This window comes from Varanus komodoensis, unplaced genomic scaffold, assembly GCF_004798865.1.
Source record: "Varanus komodoensis strain SLA01 unplaced genomic scaffold, ASM479886v1 scaffold249, whole genome shotgun sequence".
Taxonomy (NCBI): domain Eukaryota; kingdom Metazoa; phylum Chordata; class Lepidosauria; order Squamata; family Varanidae; genus Varanus; species Varanus komodoensis.
In genome coordinates, this window is record NW_025335660.1 from 10757 (window position 1) to 37678 (window position 26922).

A 26922-nucleotide genomic window follows, 5' to 3' on the forward strand; every position below is an offset into this window, starting at 1 on the left:
TGTACTTTTTTCTTTTTGGTCTGGCTGTAGCTGTGTGGTTAGGGTATTGATCTTCAGTATGAGAACTTTTGATTATAGCCTGCTGCCTCTGTGTATTGGCTTGGTTGCAATGTCATGGTTATAGTGTTGCCCTTTGTAGAAAAGCCTGGCTCAGATCTGCAAGACCCAACTCAGGAAGATTGGTCATGTATTTGCCTTTGCATTTTAATGGGGGTGGCCTTTTTCATGCCAAAGCAAATGAAGCAATGGATTTAGTACCAAATGCAAAAATGACGGCTTGGAAGATGAGATTGAAGCAAAGCTTCAGACTAACAGGATCTTAATTTTTCAGTAGCGGCTGAGCACAGTAATGGCTTGCTCAGCTCTTCCACTTGGCAAATGGACTTGACAAATGACCTCCCATTCTGAGCAGAGTTTCTCTCTCAAAATCCAACATCCAGACCTGTCCACAATCAAGATGATCATTTGCAGAATTTGCCTATAGCTGAGAAAATAGCTTTACCCTCAGGGTTACGTGAACTTTTGACTGCTGTTAGAAAACCAACCATGAGTATATCCTGTGCAAAAAAGTGGACTTCTTTTTAGAACTTTGTAACTGCTGTACAGATCAAACCCTGCAACTGCTCTGTTGAGCATGTTCTTAATTTCCCTTTCTTTTTGTTTGAAAAGGGTCAAAGGTGTCTTCATTGTGAGTCTGTAATTTTGGCCTATCACCAGCCTATAGATGGTTCCTCAGTTGTTTCCTCACCCAGTTATCCAACCAGTTATTCATGGAGTCAGCAATGCGCTCCATTGATCTAGAAGCTGGTGCCTCAATGGATTCTGTTGGTTGTTCTCCATACCTTTGTAGGGAAAACATCTGAGCCACTGGAAATGACAGATCTCCACCTCCTCTTTTGAAGAGCTGCAATCTTGCTAGCAGTCACCTCAGCTAGGAGGGCAACTGAAATATGTGGTGTCCAGATTGGCCCAGCATATGTCGTGTTCCATAAGAATATGGTGGCTCTTTGTTCCAGTATTGCTTTTCTGCCCAGGGTTGTTTCGGACTTCCATTAAAACAGGATATCAGGGGGAAAAGCCTGTCTTTTTTTCCTGCGGCATTTTCAGAGATGGAACAAACGTTTTACACTTTGGACACCAGGAGGGACCTGGCTTTCTACTACCCCAGAACTAAATCTTTCCCTCAGTCTCCATGTTTATTTTCTTGTAATGGGGGGGGCAAAGGAAAGAGCTTCCTGTTTCTAAGAGACTGTGGTGGATTGTCCAGACTATCCCACTAGCCTATGAGCTGGCAGTCTCTAGCCTGTAAACTATGTGGGAGTACATATTGCAAAGGAATGCACAACCTCCATTTCATTTGCTACAGGGGTCTCAAATGACTGCCAAGCTGCAACTTGGTCTGTAGCATTAACTTTAATTCATCACTACTGCTTGGATGTCCAGGCAAGGGCTCTTTTGGTCATGCAGTCATAACTTAAATACTGATATGATGTCACCAGAAAACAGCTTCTTATTGTCCTTATCTGTAAACACTCAGATAACCATTCAAAAAACTGCAGCCTGTCTTTACATTCCCAGGAATGAGATTCTGACCCACACATTTCCTATTCCTATTGCATTGCCATTTTCCACTGGAATACCAGTGTTCTTTGGTAGCTTTCAGAAACAAGCTGCTTTTTGTGGTGTGCCTGTTTTCTTGTCTTTCTCCATTGCAAAATGCTTGCTCCATCACACTGATGCTAATGCATATGCGGTACTGGTATCACAGTAGAATTTGCAGTCTTCACCTGTGGGTTCTTCATGTGACCCCTTAACTGCTGAAATAGAGAGAGCCCTGTGCTGGGGAGGCATTGTGGCTGCTCTTGGGTGTGTGTATCTGCAATATAAGTAGCTGGAATTGTGACTAGGATCTGTGATGAACTGGTGGAATCTTAGCAAACACAATATGTTGGGTATCTTTCCTTGGGGTGAATTGGCGGGGGGATGTGAGAGTGCAACTCATTGGTATTGGTTTGGATATTATTAGTAATAGTATTATTTCATCGTTTGATCTTCTCTACTACAGAGGCTAAATAAAATTCTAACTTATTAACACCAGGATCATAGGTTAGGCCTGTTAGATTTTTAAAGCAGTTGCTTCACTATTTGGAGCATTTCTCTAAAAAACCCTTAGATGGCAGTATTGTTCCCACTGTGGTACTATTTTCGTGAACAGAATTTCTGTTGTGCATTTAATGTTTCCTGTAATTGTTGCATTCAGTAGAGTGTGCTGCCATTAATAATGTAAATACTGAAATGAAAGTAGTGAATTCATTTTCTTAAGTTTGATGAACATAAACTGTTGATAAACTGTTTTCCATCTCAACCCGAAAACTAAATAGATGGCTTTAAAATGCCAAGCATGTTTTGGTTTAATTTTACTAAAATTGTTGTCTCCCTTTCTTTTTAAATGAACATATTGAGAGCTAGCTGCCAAACAGATCTTTCTCCTCCCCACCCCACCGCCCTCTTACAATCAACATTGTGCGTCATTTGCTTGGGTAGAAATACTGTACTCAGTAATATAAAGCTGCTGGATGGGAATATTTGGAGTGTTAAATGTTGCAAGCTGTCTGCTTTGTAATCCTTGCCTCCTGGCTTTCAAAGATTATACTAGTAAACAGGGTTATCTTCAAATTGAGGTGGAAAACAGAGGTTCTGCCTAGAGAGGCTCAGTCTGAGGCTGTGTGTGTTTCAACCATGTCAGAGTCACACTCTTTACATATGCTAGAGGCTGCTTCAGAAGCATCACAGCAAGGAAACTGCTTTTGTTCCACAGCAGAGTTTACATTCCAAAAAGTGAGCCTGACTAGAGCTTGTTGCTGCTGCTTTTTCCCCCTGACAACAGACTGCAAGAGTGGAAGTACGAGAGAATTCACTATCTTTCTTATAACATGGGTAGCGTCTGCATCACTTAGCTTTGCTTTTGGAGTTGTTCTCCTCCTCCACCTGTCTTCTGAAATTTGTGTCCTGTCTGAGCAATAGTAGGTGAGCTAAAATGTTTCCTGTTGCAGGTCCCATCAGGAAGCCCAAATACGTGGAAAGCCCCCGAATACCGGGGGATGCAGTCGTCGTTCCAATGAGGAAGGTGTTGGAACCAACTGAACACAACCAGAATGGTGAGTATGTGTGTTTAGAGTGGTTTTACCTTTATTAAATGATTGGACTTTGACTTGAAAAGGAAATGGCTATAAAAACAGTAAAAATTGTACTCTTTGTATAGAACCGTTTTGCAGATATTGTGCTAGGTTAATATGTGCCATGTCTAGCAGCCCAGAATCCTAGAATGGTGTAAATATTCCAGTAAAATTAAGAATAAGATTTGTGGGTCGCTATTACTGTGCGAGTAGTACTTGGATTTTGCTTGCTTTCAGTCTTTCAAGTGAAAGTGTTCTACTTTGCTGTGTTAAAGAGATGTGTCTTGCCACTGCAGTGAAAAGCTTACTAAATCAGACAGCAAATAACAATAGATGACTGTGTTGGCAAGGCTGGTAATAGCCCAACCCTGGAGTTAATTGGTATTCTTGAAAAGTTCCAAGTTCATTAAATTTGACTACAGCATAACAGAGCGTGGTTTCAATGAATGTCACTGTGAAATGAGAATCAAGATACTCTGTTAGTATTTGTACAATAATGAGGATTTCATATTCACTGTGATTTTAGATTTATAGCCTAATTGATACCAGTGGACTCAACATACACCTTCAAGCTAAATACACCTTCCTTGTTTTTCTGGAGCTTTCTATCTGAGACTGAGTTCACAACATCTCTTTCCATAGTGGTAAAAGTTTCTAGGAGAGACAAACATTCCTCTGTGGAACCCTGTCCACATTTTTTGTGCATATCTGGATTCGAGAGCAGAGTATGGCCCCATTCTTTTAAATTCACATCAGTGTAACCTATATTTTGTGACTGTCTGCATTTTTCTGCACTCTAGACCTTACTTTTCACAGTTAGAAAATCTGTTGAACTTTCAAAACATGTTAAAAAGTATGCTCTGTCTAATTTTGACATGGAGATTTTATCCCAACTTTTTATTTTTATAGCTGTTTTATTCATTCATTTTTGTACTGGCCATGGCTGATTGACAGCAAATTATGTTGTTGTTGTTGTTGTTAAAGAAGAGCACTCTTTTTGCAGAGGAAGCTTTGTAGTTATTAGTTGCATGATAATGGTTTATTCTTCCATCGTCTCTTAACTCCCACTGTTTAGTGGTTCTCTTTTTGGACAAGTGGGCCTTGCTCTTTTGAGCCCAAAAGGTTACTAAAGACCATCATATAAACCCTGAGAAACAGATCACTGTTTGCTAATTTAGATGGCTTAAGTCTCCATCCTCCTGCTTCCATATGGCAGCAGATTTCACTGTCACTTGGCCACTAGCCTGCATAGTATATACAGTTAAAAAAAAAGTAACATCATCAGAGATGGCAAAGGAACAAAATGTCTAGCGTTTTCCCAGCTAGAGGACATGTACCACTGGTGACTAAGAGGCATGCCAGTAGTAGGAGTTTCGTTTGCCTACACAAATTGATTCCAGTTCCACATTTATTCTGTGGCAACTAGCATTCTCATCAGAACACATGAGCAATAGCGCTTAGTCTTGTGGGAGGCTCTTTGTAGATGGATTCAAGGAAACAGGTGAGATAGACCATCTGTATGAATGCTCTGTCATGTCTCTTGCATCACATTTCAGGCACAAATCCATACCACTGCATTGCCCATGATGTGTTTTTTTTTTCTGGGGGTGGTTTGTGCACAAGTAAGTACAAGTGTCATAAAGAAAGGCTTCACACATTCCAGGTATTTCTTCCACACGTGCGCACACACATGCACGCACACACACACAATCATGCACTCACGCAGTTATTGAGGGACAGACCCAGCCCCTATTTTCCCCTCTGTGCTAATACAGTTACATGTGATGGCAGGTAACTGTGGAAATGTGTACTCGAGCTCCACTTTCCTTGCAACGTTGTGCCCGTTTTCTCCCTTGCTTTCCCCAAAGCTGATACAGACAAAGACCAGCATAGAAGGAGCCTTCATGGTACTTCTGGCTAAGAAAAAGTGTGCTCCCCACTCACTGTCCTTGACCTTGTACTCTGCTGTGGCTGTTGATCAAAAGATGTGCTTACCGGGGTTCAGATGGTTGTCTCTTCAGGCTAAGTGTCTGTTTGACATGAATAGCAATATTAGCTAAGATGACACTGCTTTGAAATGTGGAATATCTTTGGTGTCAGGATCTGGACTTCCCTGGGGCTCTAAATGGTGGCCAGAACCGGTAAACCCACCAGTATTTGCAGGATTGGTCCCAGGCCCTGCTGGAGCTCCTGGCAAGTTCTTCCCTCCAGAACTTACTTCAGCAACACAGGTCTTCCTGTCTGCTGTAGTGCCTGCACCGTGTCCCACCCAGATCCTGTCTCACCTCAGTAATGCAAGTCTTCCTGCCAGTTGTGGTGTGGCTTGGCTCCTATACCTTGCCTGACCCTGCTGCATTTGGACCCTTGCTGTGAATCTTCCTTTGCCATGTTGCGTCAGCAATGCAGGTTTTCCTGCTACCTTGTCTGTCCTTGCCATGCATTTTGCCTTGCTGGGTATCCTGCCTAGTTACCCTGCCTCAAAGTACCTGCAATTCTGTTTGTCTTCCTGTTCCTTGCCCTGCCCTGGTATGCATTTCTGGTTCCTGAACTGGCCTGCTCTGTGACTACAACCTGGACATGCGATTGAGCCTTGCTATTTGACTTGGACTCTGTCTTGGCTCAGGTTCAGTTGCCCTTGTCCTGGTGCCTCCGTCTTGTGTTTTGCTGCCCACACCTCAGCTGCTTCATTTGGTCCATTTGTGGCAAAAATATGTGGGAAATGAGAGATGAGATGTGTGGATTTATTTTTTACACTGCTTAGCTTTTCTTTGTATTAGGTAATGATAGAAACAGAGAGTAGTAGTTCTGCACTAAAATATAAACACTAAATATAAATGAAAACTGAAGTGGAGGGGAGAACCCTTTTTTCCCTGGAACCTCATGCTAATTTTAGTCAGTGGCACTAGAATTTCTGAGTTCCTGTCCATAGAAAATTCTGAACCACTTCAGTAAATCTAAATATATTTCTTAAGTTTTTTGTTGGTTTATTCACATCACTACTTTTTATTTACACTTTTTGAAAAAGTATGTGGCTCTTAAATTCTTTAAAAATCTCATAGATTGAATTGGTTCAGGAGTAATGCTGACCCATGATTGTTGCCCTACTTCTGACAGAAAAACAAACCATGGCTTGTTTTCTTAGTTTGTGGCTTGTTTGTTCTGTCTTCTGCCTGCTCCCTGGGATTCCCTTCTGATTCCCAGATACCTTTGCAGCACAGTAGTATCAATACGTAGAGCGGCTTTTTAAAAAACTGCTTTTGTCTAATGCCTTTGCAGCATGGCACAACAATCCATGAACAACCCATGGTGCTGCATTCTTTCAGGAGTGTGTGTATTCATATTCTGAATATTGAAGTTCAATCCCCTCCCTGCCATCTCTCTCTCTTTCACTGAGGTTTCAAACTCAGTCTCCTCTGTATATTAATTTTGTTCAACATTCTATACTGGTAATTCCCAAATGAAAAATTGGGCCTTACATGTTTATGGAATTCTGTCAATGGTTTGCCATCAGTACTTATATCAAGAAATGAGAAAAAAATGAATAAAATGAGCAAAAGGCTTGGCACCTCCACCACACTGTGTCTTAGTATATCTCAGTGGACATTTTATTTTGGCAATTTTTGCTATGAAGTCTGTGACCCTGAAATTATGCTTACAGAAGTATCAGGGCCTCTGGTCATACAAAAAATGGGCCCTCACATTTGTACCACAGGTTCACAAATTTTCTATAACACACAACATAGGCAGAATAAATAGAGAAAAGGCAGAATAAATAGACAGTGGATACAAGCCTGTGGGTGACTCATAAGCCCCAGAGCAGAAGATTATGATCATCCTATGCAGAGTAGGAGTTATGGGAGAAATGCGCTTTGCCTCCCTGTTCTCTCACCCTGCATTTTTGCTAGACATTCTTTTTTGACTATCTAGCAAAGGAGTTTTGGAGGGAGAGGAACAGAAGCTGACAGAGGCTCAGAAAAGGTTGTATCATGTTCTTTTCAGTCTCCACTTGTTCTTCCTGACACGCCACTTGCCCCTTTGTCCCTCTTTGAGGTAGTATTTCCTACCTTGAAGAATCAGCTAGTACGGCTCTGCATGTCACATGCAGTAGGGAGTAGGAGAGGTTAGGAGCTCTGAGGCTGGAGGTCTGGACACTCTCCAACCTCAGAACTAAACATCCAAAATACCCTGTTGTCCCACAGACTCTGTCTAGAGACTATAGGTTTGCTCCCTAAAGAGACCAAAATCATATCTAGGCCAAAACTGTTCCTTCCTTGTTTACTAGCTCTCCATAGGTCAGATTCTTTATTAATCCCAGACACCTGACTAGGAGTGAAGTTTCCATGGTAAAACCCAGTGAGGATTTCTGAGCAGTAAGTACTGATTTTATCAAAGCTTCATAGGTAAAGAAAAGTTTTACAGGGAAGTTACATGTGAAAATATATCAGTATTGCAGGAAAGGTTTGACCCACAGTGATAAATCCATCTTCTGCCAGAACATGAGGAGGAGACATCAGAGTCAATTATATGAATCAGATGTAACTTATCTTTTATGATTAATTGTATTTGGTCACCCAGTGATTTATTTTCAGTTTCCATTGGTACTGAACACATTACCAAACTGGAATATAAATTCTGGATATATTTAACATGGTGAAGGGCAAAAGAAAACCAGCTCTTCTGTATCTTGGGCCTTGATGAGGCAGTACACGACAGCAGTTCATTCTTCTGGGTCTTCCTGGAGGATGTGCCCCCGCCCCTATGTCTGTATTTGCCCTGCAATTGCAGCAGGGTGCAGGAAAGCTGTGTTGTCTTAGGGCTCCTTAGGAAGAGACCCAGGAGAAAGTATCTTGTGACTTGTTGTGGTGGCAGTTTAGCAACAGGAGATGGGTCATGTCCTTCTGGATCTCCTTTGCTTGCTGCAGTGACAAGGGGCATAAGCCATAATCTCCTGGATCTTCTAAGGACATGGCCTGTATTCACATGTCCCCATTGCTGAGTGGCAGGAAAACCTGCCCCTGTTGTTAAGCAGCCCCCATGGCAAGTGATGTGGAGGGAACATGAGTTATGTTCACCTGAGTCGACTTGAAAATGCTGCTTGGACTCTCTGGGCAACAGTGATCCTTATTCAGTCCCCCTCAGGGCTCCCTCAGTGGTCCCTCGGATACCGGTGCGATGACTGAGTAAGGTGGAAGTGCCTCAGGATTTGCACTTTGCTCCATTGTTTGTCAGGCACAGCAGAGGCTCCAGAGTAATTTGACAGCTCAGGTAGATTAACAAACTGTGGTTTCAATAAACTGGGTTAGTATTATGTGCAGTACGACATCATTAAGCAAAGTATTGTATCTGCTTGTGCTTGCACAACCAGTAGAAGAACAATGCTGGCTCTTCTACTGTTTCCACGAGCCTACTGTTAGACAGAACTCATTGTTAATGGCATTAAGGAACAGAAGATTACTTTCTATAAGGATTAGATATTGTGTAAACTAAAGCTCTGAACAGTTTGAATGATTGAAAGACATGATGGGAAGAGAAACAAGGAGGTGTTTTCATCATTTGGAGGATATTGGAAAAACTGTTAAATCCCTTCCATTGAGGGCCCAGGCTGTTTTGATAGTTTAGCTCAAGATTAAGCAGATGTCTTGTCCACTACAGGCAAGTGGAATTGTCTTTCAGTAATTCCTCCTGAGCCAGTTGTTGCAATTCATTTAAGATTCAACTTGTCTTATTAAAGGTCACCTCTGTTTTGTCACAACACTACTTGGATACAGGAATTAAAGAAAAAAGGCATTACCCAAAGAACAACATTTACTTGCTTGCAGCATCTATAGGCCGCCATAAAACAAAGAGTTTATAACATTAAATAAAGCAAGTTGAAATGCAACAATGGAAATAATAAATTATGACATGGATTAAAACTCAAAGCTTGACAATCTCTGAACTGGTTGTATAGAGGCAAAAAGTTGATAGAATTAGTGCTTAATTGTCTACTCTCTGACTCATTTCACAGAATTGATTCTCAGTTTTCCTTTAGGCCACTTCAGGGATATGTAAAAGTGTTAGTTGGCATAAGTGAAGCACTTTGACGACCAAACTGGTGTGAAATGGGAGATTTTCAGTGGATTGAGTGATCAGCATAATAATAAGTAGCTCCATGAAAAATGGCAGAAGAGGAAGAGGCTTTTTTGTCCATTTCTGCCACAACATTTCCATATTCTAAGTCTTCCTTGAAGTTACTGTTACCTTATAGTGAAAAACCATGCTGGCATTATAGTGGGTACTTTTTATGTTTTCACCCATTAAGATCATGGCAAAGTCAGGTAGGACGTGTAACAAGAGACCAAGTTCAGGATCTCCAGTGAAATTCTCCCTATCCAGATTACACTTCCCCTGTATTCAAAGCAGCCCTACATCTTGCTTTTTAAAGTAAATCACTGGAGATCTAGTTTGACACGTGGATTCAAAAGTGATAAGTGCTGGGATCTCACCCAATGCAATCAGTGGGACTTAAAGACAATTCACATTAGTGGGGCTGAGTCCTAGATTTTAAACCTTGGGACAGCTACCTCTAATATATTTCTGCCATACCCATCCGTTAAGGTAATTGACCGTATTTGTGGGGGGTCATGGGAAATACAGTCCAATACATCTGCAAGACAGCAGGTTGGGGAAGGCTACTTTAGTATAGAATACTCTGGAATATAAGAAGGCAATACAGAGTGATATCCATTTCATACCCATATTTGCTCCTCTTTTGGAAGCTGTAGAATATTTGCTTAGAAAAGAATTCAAACTTGAAAGAACGTTGCTTCTTGTTAGTCTTTCAAAATATATCTCTGCAGCCCTGATTTATAGATTGTTTCTTCTCTTCTTCTTTGTGTGTGTATGTGTGTATGTGCATGTATGTGTGTATGCCGGCACAGAAACAAAGTCAGAGAAAGAATCAAGCTGTTCACCAGCGGCTCAAGAACTGATGACAAGGCTGGGATTTTTACTGGGAGAAGGGATTCCAAGCTCTGCCCAGATCTCTCCAGAAGAAAAACATGAAACTATGGTATGCTAGAGGAAATAAGTTATAAATAGCAGTGTGGCTCAATTTAAGAGGCCAACAACTTCTTTACTTGAAAAATATTCAATAATAAAGTTGTTAGCATACAGTGATATTTACTTATACTAATGCGTATGCCTGTAACATGTGTCGATAGCACTAATGAAAAAATAGAGCTGTGAGTCCATCTTCTCTGTGGCTTTCAATGTATTTATAAATAAATAAATAAAATAATTTAAGTTGGATGGAGTTCTGAGTGCACATGGCATGTTAATTTTAATCAGAAGCTTCCAGAGGATTTAAAGTATAATAGCAATATAATAATATTAATGCTTTAGTGTGTGTACCTCCCTGACAAGCATCAGAGGCAGTTGCAATAAATTTAGGGTGCTATCTGGCATGCTGGAGATGTGTAGAAAAAGGGAGATGGATTTGCAGCATACACAGTTTTCATTTTTGCATTTGGAAATCAGATTGAAATAATGATGCAGATTACATCTTTTTCTGTATAATACAGCAGCCATGACTCACTTGTTTATGCCATCTGCTTTTTCACATGTATATTTTATATGCACATGTACACTTCAAATTTTCTTTCAAAGGTACGTAATTATCTAGCCTTTTGTAGGGTCTAGGAGGTGAAAAGTGACTCTATAATATGACAGAAGTGTGTCTTATTCTAAAAGCTTTTTAATCATTTGTGACAAAAGCTTTTAAACCATGTCTTCCTTGTTCTTTTTGTTTCTGAATACCCAGTGAAGCATGGTCTGCATTTGGCCATCATCCTGAATAAGGCCTGGATTTTGCATTATCATTTCCAAGTGTGGTTCATCTGATCCATTTTTTCACTGTCACTTCAGAAATGATGTACTGAACTTTACAAAACCTGGTTACAGTACTAAGGGGCCATAAGCGGGCATAGTCTCAAAGGTAGCAACTGATTTCCCTGCCTTCTTGAGAAGGATTCAAAAGATCCTTTAAAATGTTCTTTAGAAGATCCATGTGTTTACTTTAAGTTTGTTTGGTTTTCTTCTTGGTATTAACTGTGTCCTCATCATAGAGGTATATGCAGCACTTCTGTGGGCTGATTCTTTGTTTCATTCATTTTTCAGTGCACGGTAGCTAGTCAAAGAGTCAGCCCCTGTTCTACACTAACAAGCAGCACTACGTCGCCTAGCACCGATAGTCCTTGCTCAACCCTGAATAGCTGTGCTGGCAAAACAGCAGCCAACAAAAGTAGTCCCTGTGGGACCATTAGCAGCCCGAGCTCCACATTAGAAAGCAAGGACAGTGGAATTATAGGTAAGCAGTTTAATTCGTAGTAATGCACTGGCTTCTAGCTATCTGTTTTGTTGCGTGCTTTTCTGTATCAGTAGGTGGGCTGCTGTGGGACTGCCTGGATGTATAGAGCCAGAGCTAAAGCTCTCTAGTCTTGATTCCTGTTAGTACTTGGCTCCACTTTCAAAATCTCCATGCTCCAAAAATTTTTAGAGAGCTCTTTCATTTCAATTAATTATGCTGTCCTCAGTGGTTCTCTTGTCTTTTTCTTGTAGGCATTTAGTCATGCTTAAACTTCCTTTTGATGAAAGCGCTTATTGCATTTGGATGGGACTGAAATTCTGAATTTCTTCACTATAGTATGATAATTGGATTCCATGATGTAGACAGCAAAGGATGTGGTTATGCTGCTGAAAACTATATGCTGGTATAATACAGTGGTTAAGATTGTTCATGAGCAGTGAATCTCTAAAATCACAGTTCAGCTGTTACTGCAACTATGAACTTGCTAGATAGCCCTAGGTAGGACACTGTCTTTCAACCCCATCTATCATACAGGAACAATATCATCCAGGAAGGACTGCCCAAAAGGTTACTGGAATAATGTCTGTGCAGCATACTGAGAACTTAGTTAAAGCACTAAAAGATTATTTTCTTATCCTGACATTTCTGTGTTCTGTCCTTTGCTAACAGCTGGAACAGGCCCTTCCTGGAAAATTCTCTGTTCTTTTTATCACTGCAGCCATTCAAGTTCATGAAATGAAGTTACAGCCTAGCAAAAGTGGGCAAACTTGTTGTGTGTGCTTCTGTGCGTAAGAGTGTCTGTTGTGGGGATGTGTAGCTCAGGTACAAAGCACATACTTCTTATGAGGAAGGTTCCAGTCTCATTCCCCAGGTATCTGAAACCCTGGAGAGCTTCTCCCAACCAGTGCACATACTGAGCTAGAAGAACCAATCACTCAATTTATAGAAGCATCCTGGTTGCATAAGTATGTATTTATTTAGGGGGCCTTTAAACTAGTAGTACCTGACTGTTCCAATTCTGCAGTGTTTGGAGAAAGATGCTTCATCCGTAGCAATACTTTACTAAGTTGGAAGTTAGCCCAACAGGACTTGTCTGACTGGAATTTTAGTTGTCTTCTGTAGCAGGCAGAATGTTGTTACATGTCTGGTGTGAAACATGAGGAATATGTAGAAAAATGTTGTAGTTTAAATACCTTGGTTTTAACCATTACCGTCCAAGAATGCATATTTGCTAGCAGTACTTAGCAGAGCGTATTGACTCTCCTTCTCCTGAATCTCTGGGAAGTCCAACAGCCAAGCTGGAACACTGGATATGTTCCTTCAGTGCTTGCAAAAGGCAGTAGTTACTCAAAGAGGTATCCCAGTGAAGGCAAACAATGGAGATAAATAGTGAAATGTTGTTTCTGTGCTAAGGGAGGCTGAAAAATTTCCTATCTACATGTACTTGTGGTGGAAAATATTTGTACTGAAGAGTAGTTTGAATGATTAATTCAGAATTGGGAAACCGACATAGTGCAAGAGAGGATTGGGCAAAATAAAACCTTTAGAACATACAGAAATAGTTAGGATGATATGGAACTGTATATGTGTATGAGTGTGCATGTGTTATACATGCCTCAAGATGTTATAGAAACACATAGGATGTTCTGTTGTGCAACAAGGCTGATTTAAAAAAAAATACCCCCACATACTTCCCTGAAAATACTGAAAGACAGTAAAGGGTTTGAAAGCTGGGCTGCACAGTATGTTTTTCAGACCTGTTTCCACAAAGGGACAGAAAAGAAAGTAGGATAGAAATGAAAATGAACTTGTACACCCGTCAGTATCCTCAGTCCCATCTATTTCTTATAGAGTTACTCCTTCTGCAATTATTTAGGAGTGGGGAATGTAGATTTCCATTTTCAAAGGAACCTTTGCATTTTCGGAGAACTCTCTAGCTGTTCATACAAAGATATTAAAATATTAAATGCTCATTCCATACAGATTTAACAGGTATAACTTTTGTAACAGTTGTTGGCAGACTCTACCCAACCGCAACAATAGCTTGTTCTTCTATACTACTTAAGTAGACTTCCATTGTATTTCCATTCCTGCTGTGTTATTCTGGGCCAGTAGACCCTTTGAGGGGAGAACTGCCCTTACCCTCCCTCTCCCACACTTTCTGCTGGCTCAGGCTTCTTGCCTTCTTTTTTAGTGTTTTATTGCCTTAGTTGAAATTGTCTCTGCCTCTACTGACATAATAGAGGTGAGGGCAGATTTTCATCTTTTTCAGTGAGCTAAGTAAGAGAAACGTCTGGGCTAGAGGCCAAAATGAGAGGAGAAATCTGGCAATATGCCTTCTTTTCAGTATTAGAAACTTGAGTGGAAATCTTTCTTGACCCACCTCTTCCTCTGAATTATTAAATGAGAAGGAACACTTAGCTCATAATATATCAAAAGGCCAAGTTTTTTTCCCTTTAATCGAAAACTGTAATAATTCTATCCTACAGAAGCACAGGCTAAGGTTTTCATCAAACCTGCACAACTATTTACAGTTTTTGAATTGCTAGTATTCTTGAAATGGGGTCATGTATTTCATGCCATATACCCTTAAATCTTGAGGTGTATGTAGTTGTAACCATTGTGAGCTGTCCAGGTGTGCTGTGGTACAATTGGGCACCATACAAATATTTTAAATTAATAAATAAGCATGCACAGTGCTTTCTGGCCGAAAGCTACCTAAGTATTCTGATCTAGTGTGTCTTGAAAGAACTTGTCAGCTTCCTTCGGTCAAGAAATACTGACAGAAACAGAGAAGAAAAAACTGACAACTAGTGGGAGGAGTAACTGGAAAAAATGAAAATGGCTGAGGGAGGGATGCAGTGGGATGGTTCAACAAAAAGCAGGGAGAAAGGGACAGGAGATGGTACCCACCACAGGCGAAAGTATATTATTGTCTGGATAGCTAATTTCTTGGTTCACACTGAGAAGCTACTGTAAAATGTCTCAGGGAGAGAACCGAGAGGTTCTCATGGACATTAATGAAGTAATACAATATTTTAATGTAGCTGCCTGGAACTCAGAGTAAGTGCATCAGCCCTAGCCCTAGGAAACTGATCTAAATAGAGAAAAGTGGTTGCTGGAATACTCTGAGCAGAAGGGTTCCACACTGCAGCATTTTGTTACAGTGCCCCAGTTGGTCCAAGACTTCACACAGAATATCGTTCTTTTTTTATTTTTGTGAAAGAAATCACTAGTTGCCTCCTTCCTTTCTGTCTTTCTTTCTGTCTTAGCAACAGTTACAAGTTCATCTGAAAACGATGACCGTAGTGGATCCAGTTTGGAGTGGAGTAAGGACGGGAGTCTCAGAACAGCTGCGCATCAAGGAATTATTCATGAACGAAGGGCAGATAATTGCTCACCAGTGGCAGAAGAGGAGACTGGTGGATCTTCAGAAAGTTTGCCAAAAGTAGAAGCTGCTGGAGATGGCCCTGTTACATATACTCAAAGCTCTGGTTCATTAGTAATGCCTCGACCTAATTCTGTTGCAGGTAAGAAAAACTGAAAAGGTGTTGATGTGTTCAGGATCTACCTACCTACCTACCTATTTTTAAAGCACAATTCCTTTTAGTGCTGTATTCCCAATAGTGTGGACCAGTTCCCATCAAATTGTATCTGATTTCCATAAAATGGAAATGTAGGTGAAGGGTAATGCACAGACTCTAACAGAAAACATTAAAAACAAAGTACAAAGGTCTGCAAAGTGGTGGGATCATGCTGTGTGGAAATGAAGTAGTTTTCCGTATGCTCATTACTGTAAAAAAAAGATGTAAGGAGTGAAATGTGCTCTTCTGCTAGAGTTATAGCAGGAAGCACTTTGCCACTAAATTAAGTTAGAAAAACAAACCATAAAACAGTTTTAAAAGATACATGCAATGATGTAGGGGGATAGTGTCACCTGTGCCATCACAAGCAAAATCTAAAATGGGACTCAACTATTATATAGCCATATTTCATCCACTGCCTTACCAGTTGCAGTGGAACTACTGACTATGTGAATGATCATTTTATCCTAGCAACAAAACAACACAGGTTGAGTGCATGGAAAAGGGTGATATTTCCCAGTTAAGTGCTTCTGGTACAGTAGCGAACAATCTGAAAGTGTAGCATGGTGGTAAATTTGCTGTGTTGGATGGACATGATAGCTGCGAAAAGAGCTTTTTCATACTGCTGCAAGAAAAACTTGCAAGATCTGTTCAATGGCACTATGTGCTTTGCTTTCCAAAGGAGTTTTTGCTGCCACTTTCTCTGATATCAGTAGATGATCCATGATCAGGCTCTACCCAAGATCTCCAATTCAGCCTCTACTCAGATTTTGGTTGCACAGTCTTCTGGGTCTTGTAATGGGGCACTTCAAAGGATTTGGATCTAGCCTTCACATCTAATTGACTTTCTGTGTGCTGGCATGTTATCTAAGGAGTGGCTTCAGATTTATAATTTGGACTCTTTCAACAATCTAAAAAAGAGGAAGAAAGGAAATAAGGCTGTTCAAGATCTTTCATGATCGTACTGACTGTAGTTCTGACTCTGAGCTCCAGTGTTGAAAGCTGTTGAGGCCTTGTGCCACTGGTCTTTAGTAAAGTCCATCTGTTCATATTCTCTGTAATCAAAAGAACCTTCTTGGTGTGCTTTGGGTCACTTTTTAAAAATTCCAAGAAATACATCTGTTACTGTGTGAGGAAGAAAACTTTAGTGAACTGCTAATAATGCCCACAATTAATCTTGTTTATTGATTATTGGAATATACTGATCTTTACAGTAAATTGATTATCTCTGTAGAAAGCACTAAGGAGTTTCCTAGAATTCTAGTCAGGGAGTTAATGCTCCTGGCATTCTCTTTGAGATTGTCCTATCTGAAAATGTCTTGCAAGATGGGATGGACATCTTCCTGGAAGACTTGGTTTTCTCATATCAGCTGCTTTTTTCACAGAATGATCCTAGAGGGGGGATATTTCCCAGTCACGTGCAGGAAACAGTAAAGCCCTTGAGCTAGCTAATTCAGGGGCATATACAAACCTTGCAATGTAAGGAGCTATGCAATCGCTGAATGATCCTAGGAAAATTCCTCAGCTGCTCAAGGTTTGGTTCCCCCTGGAGTGCCATTGCATCCTTTCCACAACCGATGCAATTGGTACAAGATGCTTTTTTGCTACAGCCAACTTTGCTGTATCTGTCATTGAGACATAATTTGCTGAATGACTTGTTATGTCAAGTCACTTATGCTTTTGTAATACTTGTTTAATTAGTCAGGTGATATTAATTCTAGTTCACATACTAGAATAAGATGTGTGTGTGTATGTGTGTGAGTGTGCATGCGCATGTTTGGTGCATGTGTAAATACATGTTTTCTTCCTTTAAATGATAAGCTTGGAAATACCATGATTTAAAGTACAGAAGTAGATTTTCTTTAGATTGTGAAACACTGATCTGAATTCCACTTATATTCCAGTACTATTGTTACTTCTCTTTTATGTAGGGTACACAATTTTTACAGCTCTGAGGGCCAGGGTTAATGGGGCTGGGGAGCTGCATATGTGTGTATCCATATCTCCCAGTGATCCTGAAATAAACCACTCTTCTGCAGAGATATGGACAGAGCTGTGCATTCACATACATGGATATGCATGCTCGCTCGCTCTCACGTGCGTGCGCGCGCTCGCTCTCTCTCTCTCTCTCTCTCTCTCTCTCTCTCTCTCTCTCTCTCTCTCACACACACACACACACACACACACACACACAATGTAAAGAAACATTCTATGAAACAGGGCTGCAAGAAATATTTTGCAAGAATAGAAAACCACCTTCTTTCAAGCTTGAATTCTCTCATGGGTTAATTAGAATGCAGCTTTCAATTGAAGGGCAAATGTGAGTGTGAAAGGGATATCAGTGGGTATTATTTTGTTGCATGCCAAAGCCAGAGGAAGCATAATCTCTATGACTATCTCTGGAAGAAAAAGTAAAGTTTACCCATGTTTTATGGTTCTCAGTTTCAAAACACTTAGTAAACATATTTTTACTGTAGTGTAAAGGTAAAGGTTTCCCCTTGACATGAAGTCCAGTCATGCCTGACTCTAGGGGGCAGTGCTCATCTCCGTTTTCTGGCCGAGGGAGCCAGCATTTGTCCGCAGACAGTCTCCGTGGTCATGTGGCCGGCATGACTAAACACTGAAGTGCACGGAACACTGTTACCTGCCCACCGAAGTGGTACCTTTTTATCTACTGGCATTTGCATGCTTTCAAACTGCAAGGTTGGCAGGAGCTGGGACGGAGCAATGGGAACTCACCCCGTTGTGCAGATTTGAACCGGCGACCTTTCAATCTACCAACCCAGCAGCACAGCGGTTTAAACCACTGCGCCACCTGCAGTCCTACTGTAGTGTAGTTAGGATCATTAATTAGTTGAAATAGGGAAAATACCTTCTACATTACTTAAAATGAATTCCTTTAAAATTAAAATCACCATTGTTTAACTATTTTGTTTTGAATGCCTTTATTTAGTCTAATGCCAAGGTGGAGAACATCCTGTGGACTGTGTGCATGCCTTTGCATACCCCCACCATCACACTCTGAAATTTGGTGCAATGGCAAAAACATGGACAGTTTACAAATGGTTGTCCTTTTTTACCACCAACACCACTAAATTCAGAAGGAATGTGGCCCATGGAGCAGGGGAATCCAAGGGACAAAAATAATTCCCCTGGCCCATGGAAGTTTTCCATCCTGATTTAATAAGGCAGTAGGATGGTAGTTGTATTTAAAGGGATGGGCACTCCCTCCTGTTAATCCCTGCCTGATATCCATGGACCTCCCTCCCTTTGGCCTTAGAACGGCCATGCAAGTACATGCTTGGGTCCAGCAGCTTTTCTTTGCACTGTCCCAAATTTTGGAGGAAAGAAGTAGTCCCTCCCTCCCTCCCCCCCTCCCTCCCTCCCTCCCTCCCTCCCTCTTTCTTTCTTTCTTTCTTTCTTTCTTTCTTTCTTTCTTTCTTTCTTTCTTTCTTTCTTTCTTGGCATAGCATAGCACTACTGCTTCCAGATGGACTCTTTTCTGTTTTCCTGCATGTTGCAAAGTTTTTCGTGCTGACAGTGCCATTGCTATAATATTTTGGCGCACAGGGCTGTTATAGAGGTAGTGGCATTGTGAACCCCTCCTCCCTCCGTGAATCTCACTGCAGCACTACTTTGTTTTTCCAGCTCTTTCTTTCATCCAACTAGAACCATGTGCCTGATTGGTCAGGACATGTATGCATGTTCATCATTTCTTGTCCAGTACAAGAGTCTCCATGTTAACCTCGAAAGCTGTTTTTGATTACTGAGGTAGCTGGTGGGTGGTAATGATGCCTGTGAAAGTTTCTCGCAATGTAGAAGATAAAAACCACAGTTACTTAGGTATAAGGAGGGGATGAGATCATCACTTGTGGATGGATTTTACCAGGAAATTACCCCCTAGGACCACTGCCTGAATTTTATTTTTTTGTGTATTGGGAGAAAAAGCTTGTCTTTCAGCTGATAGGAACAAAAGATTAACATAGTGAGTAGATCAAACAATTTCCCCCTGCTTTCTATGAGAACTACGTGTGATTGAAATGGTTGAAATACATTCCTGTGAATGTGGTGTTCTTACTGGGTTCAGATGCAACTGGCTACACATGTACTGGCTTATGTATTGCTTCTTACACTTTCATGGGGCACATGTGAAATATCTCAGAAAGCCTGAATGAGATTTGGGTACCATTTTGAATATTTATAGTATTATTTTGAATGCTGGCATTAAGATCTTTGTGCTAAAATATGCTAGCATTTTTTATATTTTGGACCCGCTTTTTTGCTTTCAACCACATCTGTCACTACAATGTGCCCCGCAAAGGAGTGGAATTCAACCCTTGGGCTGAAAAAAGTTCTGTACTCTAGAATAAGAAAATTAACTGATATTTTGTTCAGCTGTTGGTATAAAGTGCTTTGGTTGCTTCCACCTTCTGTTCTTCATTTTTAACTTCTTGTATATTGTTAAAGTGCTTTATAACAATATGTAGTCAGTTTAAAAACGATCCAGAATGTTGCTCATATCTTCAGGAAGCTGGTCAAAGTGATTTTTCACAAAGAAGAAAAGCCGTAATAAATGGAATAATTGAAAAGGAAAACCTCCAGATAAGAGTACTTGTTTCATGTAAATACTTGGTAATAATTTAATGTTGGAATTAGCCATTGCCATAAGGAAACAGATTTCAGGCTGAAATAGTCTTAAAAGAGTTTTAGTAGCTTTATTCATAGAATAGTGGAAAGTCTCTTACATACATGAATTCTTGTCCCAATTGCTGTCATGTCAAAATAGGTTTTTTTTAAAATGAATGTACTACTTTTTTCATTTCTTCTAGGAAGAGATGGATTTCCCTTTTAGATTTTATTGGCACTGCAAGTAAAATAAACAAAATGTATGTTGGTGTCTATTTCATTGAATACTTTCTAGGGCATATGAGGTAGTAGGGCAAGTGGATTCCTGCCAATGGAAGGCCTAAATATGGTAATTCTTCATTTCAGTGAAGAATTTCATTTGATCCCTCAACAGCCTTCAAGTTAAATTACATGTGATGTGGACAGTTGGAAGCATCATGCAAGCACTGAAGTTCTGATAATCACTGGACAATCTCTCTATGTCTCCTATATGTTGCTTATTATATTTGCAATGTACTTCTGTTCATTTCAATAGGGTTATGTTTGAGAGATTTTCCTGGTAAGTTGCAATAATGAACCACAGGTTTATTTCAGATTTCCATTGTGTATGCTCACTGTGCCTAAAAGGCAAATCTCTTTTTCAGTTTTAAAAAGCAACTTGATTCTAAAAACTTCAGCAAAAACTCTGATTATGGTACAGTTCTTTCTGCACATGAGCTTTGGATCATGTCCGTTTTTTAAAAAAACTTCAGTACTCTTATGTAGCTGCTCTTATTAATTTGTTGAGGATGACCAGTTTATTTTCCAGTACATTTCACAATGTCTTAAAAGCTTTTATAGTTTGGCATGTATATATCTTTGTAAAAAAAGAGAGGCTGAGAATCTTCCCTTTAATGGGAGACTGTTGATGTTCCGGATGCTGTGAAATACTGTACAAAGTGTCTGCCTTTTTCCTTGTAAGCTTTTGGACTGTCTGCTTGCAAGATTTGAAATGCCAGTAATTCTGAATTGAAATCATTGGGGCAGAAGATTCATGTTTAGCTACCTTGCTGTGTTTTAGTATGGAAATACTGAAGCTTTAACAAATATTTTGACTGCCAAACTGGCAATAAAAATACATTGTGCTTGTCATCTCTTATGTATCACCTAAAAGTAAATCAGCCATTTTAAAGCTTTTCTGATGTCATTTTATTTTTTATGCATACACATCATGAAGGAGTATGTTTAATTCAGAGAATGGGACCTTGAACCAAATATTTAATGGCAGAGGTAGTATATTTCAAAAATTGTTTCTTACTCTTTAGAAGTAGAAAAATATACAAGCTTTAGGGTTGTTTCCATGCACAAAAATATTTCCCACTGAAGAACATCATTGTTCATACAATGATTTCTTAAGAATACTGGGTAGTGTCTTGAATACACAATATTTTGTACATTTTATCAAAGGTGGAGGCATTACAGGAAGCATAAGCAGTCTTTAGAATTTTAATGCCTTGGGAAGTTGTGTTTGATCATTAAAATAAAATTGTAATGTAGCTGGTAACTAACATGATTTCTATAGAAGCTCAAGAGCATGGTTTCCAATCCAAAGTGCTGTTAAAGGAGAAGATAAGGTGTTGTGTTGGAAGAACTTCAGACCGGTTTTTGTTTTTGTTTACTATGCATTGTTTGTATCTTACTCTTCTTTGGAGAAACTCAGCATTCAATGTTAACTTGACAATAACTTTCTGAAGTCTCAATGGGACCAGGACCTAAATGTTATCTATATTGAAGAAGCTTTAATGCAGCGGCTAAAATACATTCTTTTTGTGCAGAAGATACCAACTTTGATTCTTGGTCAGTTTCTCTTTGATCTCTTTGTGCCTGAAGATGTGTAGCATGTTTGTGCATTAATGTATGCTCCCAAATGACAAAGGCAAAGGCTGAGACCCAACCCTTTGTACCAGTGAGCAATTCCACCACATATGCAGGTAGAAGCCACTGGTGACTCTACACTTCCAACAAATAGGCTCCATATTGCAATTAAATTAGTTCTGCTTTAGTGGTGTAACATGGCATCTATAACTCACCTTCAGTGTCTTTTGTCTCACTCTGTGTAATACAAACTTCATGGGGCCTTAGAGCATATTATTATGCACTGTTCTGATATGCTAGTTCAGTAAAGGACTTTTTCCCATGCTGGATTTGCCCCTTCTGTTTTGCTAATAACCATAGCATTTAACAGCATGTAAATAATTTCAGTAAAGCCCTTTGTTTCAGATTTTGCCTAAGCCACTAAACTTTCAAATTCATTTAGTGTATGACCTGAGAATTTATGGCTGCTGTAGGTGTGAAATGAAGAATATGGTGTCTCTGAAATCATGATATATCTTCTGATAATTGTTCTCTTACCTGTTTCCCAATTTCATATGTTTTCATTGAACCTAAGTCTTTAATTATCAAAAACAACATGTAGAATGATCAAATGACTTGATTAAACATTTGTTCAGGTAAAATCACAGGTAATGTTTGAAATATATTTGTTAATTTTGGTAATATTTCATCTGAATCACCATTTTCCCAACCATTTCAGTTTGGACCATTGTTTCAATTTTTGTTTAATATATTTGGGCATGGATTGGTAATTTAGTTTTATCACTTGATGGATCAGTTGGTATAATTACTCATGAATATTTTACCTTCATAGTCTCCATCAGTACCCCTGAGTTTTTTCCTCAAAAGTAATTGTTATTATCCATGTCTATACATAGGCTGCTATGTATTGTCTTGCATTCTGCTTCTTGTCTAAAGTCTTTTATGATTTACACGCCCATTGTTAAGCTCCTAATAGAATTTGATAATGTTAAAAAGATACTGTTCACAAATTATCAAATTTGGTAATATTAGCATGAATCCCTTCTACTGATGGAGAGCTGAAGCATAAGTTTGCTACGTGAATGGCAAATCCATACTGGGGAAAAGAGGACAACCTTGCTTAGTTTTCCTGTTAATCTTAGTATGAGAGGAATCTGTTTCATTTGATGTCTGCTTAGTTTTGAAAGTATAATTGAGAAAGACAATTGTGAAATCTATATCCCATCATCTTATGCTTAAGGAAAATAACTATGTCCATTCTAGCTTATCAAAAGCTTTAGCTGAGTCTAATAATGTTATAGCAAAAAGGATTGTGCTCTTTTTCATAGATTTCATTTCATTGTATATAAACTATGTTATATACTCTTCTCAGGTCACCTATATTACATTTTCTAATAAAGCAAATTCATCTGCAGCAACATGTTGTGAATCTGTTGTACTTCAGCCAGATTCCACATGAATATCTTCAGATCCTGATTTAATAACATAATATGGAAATGTGAATCAGTTTTTTTCAGAGTTCCTCCTTGGTTTATGTAAGAGTATAATCTGGGAAACTTGTAAAATGTGAGGCATTATATTACGTATAATTCTATTGAATAGCACTATCATGTAAGGTGTGAATCTGTTGCAATATGCTTTATAGAAGACTCCTATAATACCTTAAATCCCAGGTAATTTATAATTTTTAATAACCTTTTCTACTTCCTTTTCTGTAATGACATGTTTACATAAGTTTGTCTGACAACTATTTCATATTTGCTAGAGCATATTTTTTGAATTTGATTTATTTCTTGTTGCCTAGATGTGCATAATAGGATACACTTATTAGATTTGTTATTTTAACCTCAATTTTCCTTGTTGGGTCTTAACCAAGGTTATACTATTTCTGTCTCAGTCTAAAAGCTAATAATTTCATACGTCTATTTCCAAATCCATAAAAAGTGTCAATATATTGGATACGATTAGTTATCTGATTAATTCCCAATGATTTAAGCTCATCTTTTTTATTTATTTTTATTTAATGCTTTCTTCTTTAGCATGTTTATATACTGCTTCTAAATTTTGAATTTCTTTTGTAAGCTACTGTGCATAAAAATGAAGGTACTGTGCATTTTTCCCTAAAGTAGCTTAAAGTGTTTATGTATTTTCCTAAAACTGCAGCTGTAGTGCATCTTGTAATGCTTTTGAATACAGTATACCCCTGTGAAGTCACAGTTCAGCGTTTGCTGCTTCAATCTTTCGCGGGATTTTTCTGCGAGCGAGTCCAAGCCGATCTTCTCGTGAGTAAGCTGGCACCTCACTTTGCAGCGGCTTACTCGCAAGGAGATAATTTCTTCCAAGTTTGGACTCGCTTGGAGAAAGTGATCTCTATGTGCCCCTGCCTCCCACCTGCACCAAATTCGCAGTTTTTCACAATTCGCAGGTGCTTTAGGAACATAACCCCTGCAAATTTCGGGGGACTACTGTACTCACATCCTGAGCATCATTTTGCTTTGGAGTTTATTACTGATCCATGCTGTGAAACAGTGAATAGCCCCATCCTTGCACCCCTCTGTAGCAATTTTGGATTCTGAGAAAATTAGATATAAACTTCTATGCCTTGTGGAATAAAATAAGACTTCTCATCTGAAACTTGACATGTCCGTGCATCTATCAATTTATATTTTGTAAACTACATAATAATACTTGATTGTGCTATATAAGTGTTGTTCCATGTCACTGCCCTGTTTTCTTTCCTATTTTTCTATCTTCCTTTCAGATCTTGTTGTTTCTTTATTCCCCCCCCCCCAAATTTCCCATGAGGCATTTAATAATTGTAATACAAGAACAATCACATAACACACATTCATCCCTTCCTTCTCTGCAAAACCCCTTGCTTCAGGGAATTGCAGTAGGAGTATTTGTTCACCATTGAAAGGAATAATATATCTTCAATTGCCGAAGTCTGGTAGTTATTCTGTGATGTTTCCTGAGATGTCTCACAGGTTATTTGTGTTTGTTTATTTTGCAATGCTGGTAGAGAGTTGAGGGAATAGGCAGCCGTCTTGGTTGCAAGCTGATCTCACATTTTTACTTGGTTTCTGACATTTGCACTGTGCCTTCTTAAAAGAACCTAAGGTGATGGTGGTTCTTCTTTTTTAAATATACTGTGCAGATCACCCTTTTGCAGCATTGATGCAGTAAGCTATTTTTTTGATTTTTTAAAAAATTGCTTCCTTCCCATTCTTCTGTAATGGAAAACAATGCGGTATACATAGGATGTTTTTTCTTGCTGATATGACACAAACACTACCCCTCTACCACTGTTTGTAATGATAAATAACGCCTTTTATTGAATAATGTGCCTTTCAAAGGAGACACTTCAGAAAAAGAATTTGGGGGTCATGTGCACATGCTGATGTGCACTTCTGGCACACCGCGACTCATAAGTATTATAGTTCAGCTATTTACATGTATTTGCCTCTGCCCAGGGTAAAAGAGGTATGTGCTTTGGAGAGATAGTAGGGCTATTAGTAAGCAGTGTTCAGTGTTTCTGATGGGCCTATAATCCAGGCTGTAAGAGGAACTGGAAAGCATTCAGTGTGTGTTCTGTTTCATAATACATAGCTTACCTGATGTTCCGTGATACATAGCTTACAGCCCATCAGTCTAACCATATAATTTTATTATTACAGCAACAAGTTCCACAAAACTAGAAGACCTAACCTATTTGGATGGACAGAGGAATACTCCACTGCGGACCTCAATTCGCTTACCTTGGCACAATACTGCTGGAGGAAGAGTTCAGCAAGAAATAAAAGGTTATAAACACAAATTAACAATGCATTGTCCTTATCTTAAAATGCCACAGTTACCTAGTTGGAGGCCACAAGTGTTAAGTAGTGGTGTTTTCTTTGAGAATTCCATTTCTGCCTGTCTGTCATGTACTGCTGAAACTTCATTTAGTACACCTCACTCTTACCTGCCACTTGGGTATTTATCCAGTGGCATCTGCTGTGAATATATATGTGGAAGGCAAATAGGGCTGATTTTGGAATATCGGGTTCCCCAAAGGAAGGGTTAGTGGAATTAAAGGTGAGGGCTGTGCCTCAGAATCAGAATGGCAGAACACCTTTTCTCAGGGTTACCACTTGTTGCCATGATTTTGTTTCTATCTGAGCCGATGCCAAGACATTGCAGAAGGTCCTAGTTGTAGTGTATTAATGTTTCTTCAGTTATACTAAGAAACAAGATCCACGCATGCAAATTTTGTCAGGAAGCAGAGAAACAGCCTTGATACAGTATTGAAATCAGATATATTGTACATACTATATATTTAAAGTAGATGTCACTATGGTTACTTATTTTGTTGCATTATGTTTTTTTAAAAAAAATATGTACTACTTCTCAAGAATCTGAACATGTTTTATACTGGCCTCCCATAGAACATAACCATGATATCTCAAATGATCAGGTTCCAGATATAGAGATATCCAGCTTTTTTAACAGTTCTGCATTGTAGAAATCTTCAGTGGAAACTTTAGATGTTAAGTATATGAAATTAAGTTTGCATTGTCTAAAACTTGAATACTGTTGCCCTAAATCAATTTTTCCCTGCTTAAAATATTGCCTTCTAATAAGTTCTTTCCCTTGTCTCAGCACGTTTTGTCCCCTATAAGCCTCAAGATATTTTGCTAAAGCCACTGTTGTTTGAAGTGCCAAGCATAACAACGGACTCTGTGTTTGTCGGGCGAGACTGGCTGTTTCAAGCAATAGAGGAAAAGTTGAAGAATACAGAGCAGGCAGAAACCGGGGGTGCTGTTGTTGTTGGAAATGTAGGATTTGGGAAGACTGCGATTATTTCTAAGCTTGTGGCGCTCAGCTGCCATGGAAGTCGCATGAGACAGATTGCTTCCACCAGCTCTAATTCTTCTTCCAAAAGTATGTTTAAATTTTTGTTTGTTTTAAGGATTATTTTTGCAAGTTCAGAAAAGTCAACTATTGTAGCCATACTTTAGGATGCATGTGCTACTTGAACGGGTATTTATAGAAAGAAAGTTTCATTAGATATTCATAACACTGATAACACCTTCCTCCACCCCCCACCCCAGACTGTTTTCTTTGTTAGCAAAAGCCCTGTTTCCTTACCTAGCCCATTGTCTTCTCAAGTTTTGAATCTATACCCTTCCCTAGTTTTTCCAGCTCATGCTTCAACCCTTCCCCAACGGCCCCAACATAAGACATGCTGAAAGCCACTCTGACTTGCATCAGAAGGGGTTCCACCCCTGTGTGATGCATAGATACCTTCCCTGTGTTTATTGAAGGTCCACCAAGGGCAGTAGCACATAGAACA

The 26922-nt window shown here is 39.4% G+C and overlaps 1 protein-coding gene across 2 annotated transcripts in view; it reads left to right on the forward strand.

Annotated features, from left to right (window-relative positions):
* The first annotated feature begins 2717 nt into the window (after positions 1-2717).
* LOC123024663 (protein TANC1-like) overlaps positions 2718-26922 on the forward strand; it is a 64266-nt gene continuing 40061 nt past the window's right edge. For both annotated transcript variants that reach the window (XM_044432656.1, XM_044432657.1), the window contains exons 1-7: positions 2718-2902; positions 3054-3158; positions 10097-10227; positions 11334-11523; positions 14796-15053; positions 25265-25390; positions 26229-26510. In XM_044432656.1, coding sequence (XP_044288591.1) covers positions 2740-2902; positions 3054-3158; positions 10097-10227; positions 11334-11523; positions 14796-15053; positions 25265-25390; positions 26229-26510 — 1255 coding nt within the window. In that variant the 5' untranslated portion in view covers positions 2718-2739. The remainder of the gene's footprint in view (positions 2903-3053; positions 3159-10096; positions 10228-11333; positions 11524-14795; positions 15054-25264; positions 25391-26228; positions 26511-26922) is intronic.